The sequence below is a fragment of the Aegilops tauschii genome, chromosome 6, assembly GCF_002575655.3.
Source record: "Aegilops tauschii subsp. strangulata cultivar AL8/78 chromosome 6, Aet v6.0, whole genome shotgun sequence".
Classification (NCBI taxonomy): domain Eukaryota; kingdom Viridiplantae; phylum Streptophyta; class Magnoliopsida; order Poales; family Poaceae; genus Aegilops; species Aegilops tauschii.
The window spans coordinates 493,967,628-493,976,846 of record NC_053040.3 but is presented as its reverse complement, the minus strand read 5'-3'; the positions used below and the strand labels follow the sequence as shown (position 1 = coordinate 493,976,846).

Sequence of the window (9,219 nt, the reverse complement as noted above, 5' to 3'; positions counted from 1 at the left end):
GAGGCATTTACATAGAGTCATATTTTGTTCCAAGTATTGAGTTGCAATTCTCGAGTTATAAGTAATAAAAGTCTGATGGTCATCATTATTAGAGCATTGTCCAATGTGAGGAAAGGATGAGGGAGACTATGATTCCCCCACAAGTCGGGATGAGATTCTAGACTAAATTAAAAAAGAGGCCAAAAAAAGAGAGAAAAAGAGAGAAGGGACAATGTTACTATCCTTTTTCCACACTTGTGCTTCAAAGTAGCACCGTGATCTTCATGATAGAGAGTCTCCTATGCTGTCACTTTCATATACTAGTGGGAATTTTTCATTATATAACTTGGCTTGTATATTCCAATGATGGGCTTCCTCAAAATGCCCTAGGTCTTCGTGAGCAAGCAAGTTGGATGCACACCCACTTAGTTTCTCTTGTTGAGCTTTCATACATTTATAGCTCTAGTGGATCCATTGCATGGCAATCCCTACTCCTATCATTAACATCAATTGATGGGCATCTCCATAGCCTATTGATTAGCCGCGTCAATGTGAGACTTCTACCTTTTTGTCTTCTCACATAATCCCCATCATTATACTTTATTCCACCCATAGTGCTATATCCATGCCTTGCGCTCATGTATTGCGTAAAGGTTGAAAAGGCTGAAGCGCATTAAAAAGTATGAACCAATTGCTCGGCTTGTCATCGGGGTTATGCATGATGAGAACATTTTGTGTGACGAAATTGAGACATGGCCTAACTATATGATTTTGTAGGGATGAGCTTTCTTTGGCTATGTTATTTTGATAAGACATAATTGCTTGGTTACCATGTTTGAAGTATTATTGTTTTTATGTCAACATTAAACTTTTATCTTGAATCTTTCGGATCTAAATATTCATGCCACAATAAAAAGAATTACATTGAAAATTATGCTAAGAAGCATTCCACATCAAAAATTCTGTTTTTATCATTTACCTACTCGAGGATGAGTAGGAATTAAGCTTGGGGATGCTTGATACGTCTCCAACGTATCTATAATTTTTGATTGTTCCATGCAATTATATACTCTGTTTTGGATGTTTAATGGGCATATTTATACACTTTTATATTATTTTTGGGACTAACCTATTAACCGGAGGCCCAGCCCAAATTGTTGTTTTTTGCCTATTTCAGTGTTTCACAGAAAAAAATATCAAACGGAGTCCAAACGGAATGAAACCTTCGGGAACGTGAATTTTGGAACAAACGTGATCCAGAGGACTTGGAGTGGACGTCAAGCAACCAACGAGGAGGCCACGAGGTAGGGGCGCGTCTACCCCCCTGGGCGCGCCCTCCACCCTCGTGGGCCCCTCGTGGCTCCACCAACCTACTTCTTCCTCCTATATATATCTACGTACCCCCAAACCATTGAAGAGCACCACGAAAACCTAATTCCACCGCCGCAATCTTCTGTACCCGTGAGATCCCATCTTGGGGCCTTTTCCGGCGCTCCGCCGGAGGGGCATTGATCACGGAGGGCTTCTAGATCAACACCATAGCCTCTCCGATGATGTGTGAGTAGTTTACCTCAGACCTTCGGGTCCATAGTTATTAGCTAGATGGCTTCTTCTCACTCTTTGGATCTCAATACAAAGTTCTCCTCGATTCTCTTGGAGATCTATTCGATGTAATCTTCTTTTGCGGTGTGGTTGTCGAGACCCGATGAATTGTGGGTTTATGATCAAGATTATCTCTGAACAATATTCGAATCTTCTCTGAATTATTTTATGTATGATTGGTTATCTTTGCAAGTCTCTTCGAATTATCAGTTTGGTTTCGCCTACTAGATCGATCTTTCTTGCAATGGGAGAAGTGCTTAGATTTGGGTTCAATCTTGCGGTGCTCGATCCCAGTGACAGTAGGGGAAACGACACGTACTGTATTGTTGCCATCGAGGATAAAAAGATGGGGTTTATATCATATTGCATGAGTTTATCCCTCTAGATCATGTCATTTTGCTTAAAGCGTTACTCCGTTCTTATGAACTTAATACTCTAGATGCATGCTAGATAGCGGTCGATGTGTGGAGTAATAGTAGTAGATGCAGGCAGGAGTCGGTCTACTTGTCACGGACGTGAAGCCACTAGTGAAACCTATGGCCCCCGGGTCTATTTTCCATCATATTAATTTCCCGTCAACAAGCTATCTCTATTACCATTTATTTTGCTTTCTTTACTTTTAGTCTTTATCATAAAAATACCAAAAATATTATCTTATCATCTCTATCAGATCTCACTTTTGCAAGTGGCCGTGAAGGGATTGACAACCCCTTTATCGCGTTGGTTGCAAGGTTCTTATTTGTTTGTGTAGGTGCAAGGGACTTGAGCGTGGTCTCCTACTGGATTGATACCTTGGTTCTCAAAAACTGAGGGAAATACTTACGCTACTTTACTGCATCACCCTTTCCTCTTCAAGGGAAAACCAACGAAGTTATCAAGAGGTAGCAATGACCCACAAGTATAGGGGATCTATCGTAGTCCTTTTGATAAGGAAGAGTGTCGAACCCAACGAGGAGCAGAAGGAAATGATAAGCGATTTTCAGTAAGGTATTCTCTGCAAGCACTGAAATTATCGGTAACAGATAGTTTTGTGATAAGGTAATTTGTAACGGGTAACAAGTAATAAAAGTAAACAAGGTGCAGCAAGATGTCCAAATCCTTTTTGTAGCAAAGGACAAGCCTGGACAAACTCTTATATAGAGAAAAGCGCTCCCGAGGACACATGGGAATTATCGTCAAGCTAGTTTTCATCACGCTCATATGATTCGCGTTCGTTACTTTGATAATTTGGTATGTGGGTGGACCGGTGCTTGGGTGCTGTCCTTTCTTGGACAAGCATCCCACTTATGATTAACCCCTATTGCAAGCATCCGCAACTACAAAAGAAGTATTAAGGTAAGCCTAGCCATAGCATGAAACATATGGATCCAAATCATCCCCTTACGAAGCAACTCATAAACTAGGGTTTAAGCTTCTGTCACTCTAGCAACCCATCATCTACTTATTACTTCCCAATGCTTTCCTCTAGGCCCAAATAATGGTGAAGTGTCATGTAGTCGATGTTCACATAACACCACTAGAGGAAAGACAACATACATCTCATCAAAATATCGAACGAATACCAAATTCACATGACTACTTATAGCAAGACTTCTCCCATGTCCTCAGGAATGATAACCCACAAGTATAGGGGATCGCAACAGTTTTCGAGGGTAGAGTATTCAACCCAAATTTATTGATTCGACACAAGGGGGGCCAAAGAATATTCTCAAGTATTAGCAGTTGAGTTGTCAATTCAACCACACCTGGATAACTTAATTTCTGCAGCAAAGTAGTATGATAGTAACGGTAACGGTAGCAAAAGTAATATTTTTGGGTTTTGTAGTGATTGTAACAGTAGCAACGGTAAAGTAAATAAGCAAAGAACAATATGTGAAAAGCTCGTAGGCATTGGATCGGTGATGGAGAATTATGTCGGATGCGGTTCATCATGTAACAGTCATAACATAGGGTGACATAGAACTAGCTCCAATTCATCAATGTAATGTAGGCATGTATTCCGAATATAGTCATACGTGCTTATGGAAAAGAACTTGCATGACATCTTTTGTCCTACCCTCCCATGGCAGCAGGGTCCTAGCGGAAACTAAGGGATATTAAGGCCTCCTTTTAATACAGTACCGGACCAAAGCATTAACACATAGTGAATACATGAACTCCTCAAACTGTGGTCATCATCGGGAGTGGTCCCGATTATTGTCACTTCGGGGTCGCCGGATCATAACACATATAGGTGACTATAGACTTGCAAGATAGGATCAAGAACTCACATATATTCATGAAAACATAATAGGTTCAGATCTGAAATCATGGCACTCGGGCCCTACTGACAAGCATTAAGCATAGCAAAGTCATAGCAACATCAATCTCAGAACATAGTGGATACTAGGGATCAAACCCTAACAAAACTAACTCGATTACATGATAAATCTCATCCAACCCATCACCGTCCAGCAAGCCTACGATGGAATTACTCATGCACGGCGGTGAGCATCATGAAATTGGTGATGGAGGATGGTTGATGATGACGATGGCGACGGATTCCCCTCTCCGGAACCCCGAACGGACTCCAGATCAGCCCTCCCAAGAGAGTTTAGGGCTTGGCGGCGGCTCCATATCGTAAAATGCGATGAATCCTTCTCTCTGATTTTTTTTCTCCCCAAACACGAATATATGGAGTTGGAGTTGAGGTCGGTGGAGCTCCAGGGGGCCCACGAGGCAGGGGGGCGCGCCCAGGGGGGTAGGGCGCGCCCCACCCCACTACAGGAATCAGCTATTTTGCCGTCTGCCATGGCGGACGGCAAAGGCATGAACGGCGGACGGCAAAGGCCTCTGCCGTCAGCCGCGGACGGCAAAAGGCTCCGGCAAAGTAGGCTACGGTAAACAGCTACTTTGCCGTCTGCTTCCTAGCGGCTGACGGCAAAGGCCCTTTGCCGTCTGCAGCGGACGGCAAAGAGAGCGGACGGCAATAATTGTGCTCTCAGTCCGTTAAGTGGCTAACGGCAGGCCTTTGCCGTCCGCCGCGGACGACAAACTTTCTAGTTCCTTTGCCGTCTGCCAGCGGACGGCAAACTTTCTAGTGTCTTTGCCGTCCGCCGTATGATGTCATCTACACGTCACTACATGGCAGACCTTTGCCGTCCGCCGCTGACGGCAAACTCGTTTACTCTTTGCCGTCTGCCACTGTAGGCAAACTGACCAAATGGGTCAGTTCCCAGGAAGCACAGCTGGCTGCCACGTGGCTTGTTTGCCGTCTGCGGCTGACGGCAAAGAGCCCGTTGCCGTCGGTGGCAGACGGCAAAGAGCCTGCATATTGGCTCTTTTTTCTGTTTTTTATTAAATCCAACAATTTTCATCACAAATATATATGACATATATAGATATATTTCAAAAGGCCATTACAGAGCAAACATATAAGATATCCAACACATAACTTCATCATCCAACCATATATATTACATGCATAGTTCCATCATACATAACAAGTTCAACATAGAGGCATCCAACCATATATATTACAATAGTTTCATCAAACGATACATGCATAGTTCAACGATACAAAAGAAACAGAGAAAGGATAAGGAGCACTCCATCTATGCAAGCTTTCGTCAAGTGAATGAAATCTGCAAAATGAAAAATAAGAAAGTTAGAACAAGAAGAGTAGAACAAGAAGAAGAGTAGAACAAGAAGAAGACTAGAACAAGAAGAAGACTAGAACAAGAAGAGTAGAACAAGAAGAAGACTAGAACAAGAAGAGTATGTCATTTATGAGCTAACTTACGTGAAATGGATCATATATGAGCTAACTAAGTTGAAATGGGTCGTTTATGAGCTAGCTAAGGTGAAATGGATCATTTATGAGCTAACTTAGTTGAAATGGGTCGTTTATGAGCTAACTAAGGTCAAATGGATCGTTTTTGAGGTAACTAAGGTGAAATGGATCATTTATGAGCTAACTTAGTTCAAATGGATCATTTATGAGCTAATTTAGTTGAAATGGATCTTTTTGAGCTAACTTAGGTGAAATGGATCATTTAAGAGCTAATTAAGGTGAAATGGATCGTTTTTTAGCTAACTTGGTGAAATGGATCGTTTATGAGCTAAATTAGTTGAAATGGATCGTTTATGAGATAACCTAGGTAAGATGTGTCATTTTGGAGTTAACCTAGGTGAAATGGGTCATTTTAAAGCTAACGTAGGTAAAATGGATCATTTAGGAGCTAATCTAGGTAAAATGGGTCATTTTTGAGCTAACTTGGACGAACTGGATCATTTATAAGCTAACCTAGGTAAAATGGGTCATTTTAGAGCTAACTTAGGTAAAATGGATCGTTTATGAGCTAACTAAGCTAATTATGCAATTTTTGACATAAGTAAGCTAAGTACAGATCGTTTTAGAGCTAACTTAGGTAAAATGGATGGTTTTGGAGGTCAGTAAGCTTATTAAGTCATTTTGGAGGAGAAGAAGCTAAGTCTAGGTCATTATGGTAAGCATTGGAGGAAATAAAGCTAAGTCTAGGTCTTTATGCATGTGTTAAGCAAAACACTAGATAAACTTACCAAGATCCAGGAGGTGTAGGAGCGGGGTGGCTCGTGTCGGTAGCTGGAGAAGGATCGTGCGATGCTTGTCTGGAGTTACGCTGCACCAAAGATCTTTTCCAATGTCTTGTTAGCATGATGACACTCAAATGTTAAGACTAGCAAGTAATGTCCATTCAAATAAAACTCACCGTGGTCCCAGGAGCAATCACTGGCATCGGCGGAGCGGTCTGACCTGTCTTCTCGCACACAGACTGCACATTTGGTTTCGACGACTCAGTCATACTAGTTAGTAATGAGACAAACACTACATGAATGTTTTGGCTAATCTGCAGAAGAAACTTACCACAAGGAGCTCGTACATGGCCCTTGCCTGCATGTCATTCCGTGCCCTCTCCTCCTCCATCATCTTTGTCGTCCTCTCCTCCAACTCCCGCTGCCTCTCCGCCGCCTCCGCCAGAAGTTTCTCCGTTCTATCTCTCTCACTCTGTATAGCAGCCTACAACACCACTCACATGACCATTTGTAATCATTGATGGAAGCGCACACAATGTAATGGAGAAAGATAACTGAGTACGTATCACTAACCTTGATGGCGAGTTGCACTGGCCGTTCACGAGGCCTTATCTCAGGAGCGGAGCTCGACTGGCGCGCCTTGATCTCCGGGAGAGTGCTAGGACAACGGATAAGTCCATCTCCAATGGCTATGGAGCCATGGGACCTCCCGCCACCAGATATCATCACCAGCTCTGGATCAATGGGACCCTGGCTCGGGTTAAAGTCCTCCCCTTTCCTCGCCTTCCCCTCATCTCTATATCTCACGAGCTTGTTGTGGGAGGAGATGTTGGTGAAGTTGTTTGCATCATCGAGGTCAGACTAAGAGAAAGCCTTGACTTTCTTGAAAGAGGCAGTGTGGGCCATGGCATACAGGTCGTACACCTCTGGCACCTTATCCACCTTATTGTGGCGTGCCTGAAAGAGAGAAACAATGAAAATTAGTAATTAAAGGGATCAAGCTAGCATGATGAATGAATTGCATGAATCATGAAGCAAACCACATACCCAGTTTCGCCCGAACTGATATAAGTTGGAGCTGCCTTGATGGTGTGGCACACCTTCCATTTGGGCACGTTTGTCCTTGGCCTCGTTGTGGAGGGCTAGCCATTCTTTTGAGCACCACTCATCGACCAACACCTCCCAACAATCCATCCGATCCGCACACCATCTCGGAGGCGCCTAAGTTAGCAAATAGAAACTTGAGCGCTACGGCTAAGAATTACTAAATGAAGGAACTTAAGTAGAAGGCCTTAAGAATTACCTTCATGTACTGCTCCTTACTCAGGAACTTATCGCGGCACGCCGGCTTGGTCTTCTTGATACCACGCAAGGCGTAGTAGTCTCGAACAGCCTGCACCCGAGCCTCGTGCCGTAAGTTCTGGAGTAGGCGCTTGCAGACGTTCTCGATAACATGTGCCGCGTCCTCCTCGTATCCCTCCTCACACCTGTAGAATGTCTGCAATCAAATGAGACAATATTGATTAGTACAATTAATAACTAGCTAGTTGAAGATTTTTAAATGTGTAAAGGAGAAATTACCCAGAACGTCCTGATCACCATGTCTGCCCTCGTGTCGCACACGACACCGTCGATAATGACATCCGGCGGGGCCGGGGCAGCCACGTAGTGCTCCCAGCTCAATCCAAGCTCTGGAAGCCGACCCTCACCAGGCAACGTGACAAACCCCGGGAAGTTTTGCCGGCAAAGAACTCCAAGGACGGAGTTGGGCCGGCGGACACTATGATGGTGGTCCCAACCCCTGCAGCATGACAAGGCCAACGCATTAGTTATTTGAAGAAACGTGAATGCAGAAGGTACAAAAATATTAAATGCACTTACGTACCTCTCCCCATCAGGGAAAATCAACCACCTCTGCTCGCGGGTCGCCGGCACGGACGGGAGCCGTGTAGCACCACGCTGGTAGACGGTGCCCCCCTCCTCCTCAAGATCAGTCGGCTCCCCGCCATCATCAGCATGGCCACTCGCCTCCTCGGGCTGATCCGGCCAGGTACCCCATCCGGACGTGTGCTCCTCCGGGGTCTCGTGGGCCGAACTCTCGTGGGCCGAAGGCCAGTCGACCCGAGGCTCGTGGGCCCAAGACCCATGGACCGGAGGCTCGTGGACCGGAGTCCGTGTAGCCTCCTCCTCGGACGAGTCCACCCTAGCAGTCACGTGCTCGGGTGAAACAGCTGGGGGTGGCGGCGAGGAAGGCGCCGTAGCAGTCACCCTACCTCCTCTCCTGCGACCACGTGCCCCACCTCCTCTCTTCCTACCTCGTCCCCTGCTGGGCACCGCGGTCGACGAAGAAGGGCCCGGCGGTGTGGCCATACTGTCCAGCAACGCTCGGCGGAGAGGTGCGTCTGGAATGGAAGACCTCAAACCACGCGCCGACGAAGAAGGGGCCTTGGCGCGCTCCCGACCAGCGCCCACCATCTTTCAACACCTGCCATGACAAACAGTAAACGAAATTAGTACAACATAAAAAAAAGACCGACATGAATAATAATATGTGTATCACTTAAGTGTATCATCATCAAGTACAACATTAAAAAATTTAATACCTGACACTACCAATAATCTTGATCAGTATCATCAATAAATGCATAATCATCATCATCACTATAATCAATGACGGGCTCATAGGGTTCAGTGGCATCAACATGCGCAAGGCCACCTTGACGTAATCGGTCAAGCAATGACAGGTCATCCGCAACAGTAACCTCTTCTTGTTCCGGCTCTTCTTGTTCCTCCTCTGGGGTGATGTCGGATTCATTGTCGCTGTCTACTTCAATATTTTGGGGTGAAGTATAGCGGTTCTTGAAATGCTTTTTGGAAAGACGTGTCTCTTAGAAGAATTCTCCTTCATATGTGTCTGGGTTCATGTGAGGTTCATAATCCTCTTCCTTTGGGGGGGGGGATAGTCTAGCACGTGGCGGCACTTCATAAACGACATCCCAACCTTTCAGATTTGGATTAGTTTGGCAGGCCCACGGTAGATAGAATACTTGGGTCACCTGTTGAGCCGTAATATAGACATCAGGA

At 44.9% G+C, this 9,219-nt stretch overlaps 1 protein-coding gene across 1 annotated transcript; it reads right to left on the bottom strand.

The window, feature by feature from the left end:
* Positions 1–7,384: 7,384 nt before the first annotated feature.
* LOC141025456 (uncharacterized) lies at positions 7,385–8,621 on the bottom strand. The gene is made up of 3 exons (XM_073500739.1): positions 8,021–8,621; positions 7,717–7,936; positions 7,385–7,633 (listed from the first exon to the last, which is right to left on the bottom strand). Exons 1-3 carry the CDS (start codon positions 8,608–8,610, stop codon positions 7,400–7,402), a joined length of 1,044 nt encoding a protein of 347 aa, XP_073356840.1. The 5' UTR covers positions 8,611–8,621; the 3' UTR covers positions 7,385–7,399.
* Positions 8,622–9,219: the final 598 nt, after the last annotated feature.

Bases quoted from the DNA above. Each gene is read 5' to 3' on its own strand.
- LOC141025456 (XM_073500739.1), bottom strand. From the start codon at position 8,610: ATGGTGGGCGCTGGTCGGGAGCGCGCCAAGGCCCCTTCTTCGTCGGCG. The intron at 7,937-8,020 runs GTACGTAAGTGC...GTCATGCTGCAG, and splicing joins ATTTTCCCTGATGGGGAGAG to GGGTTGGGACCACCATCATA. The intron at 7,634-7,716 runs GTAATTTCTCCT...ATTTGATTGCAG, and splicing joins TGGTGATCAGGACGTTCTGG to ACATTCTACAGGTGTGAGGA.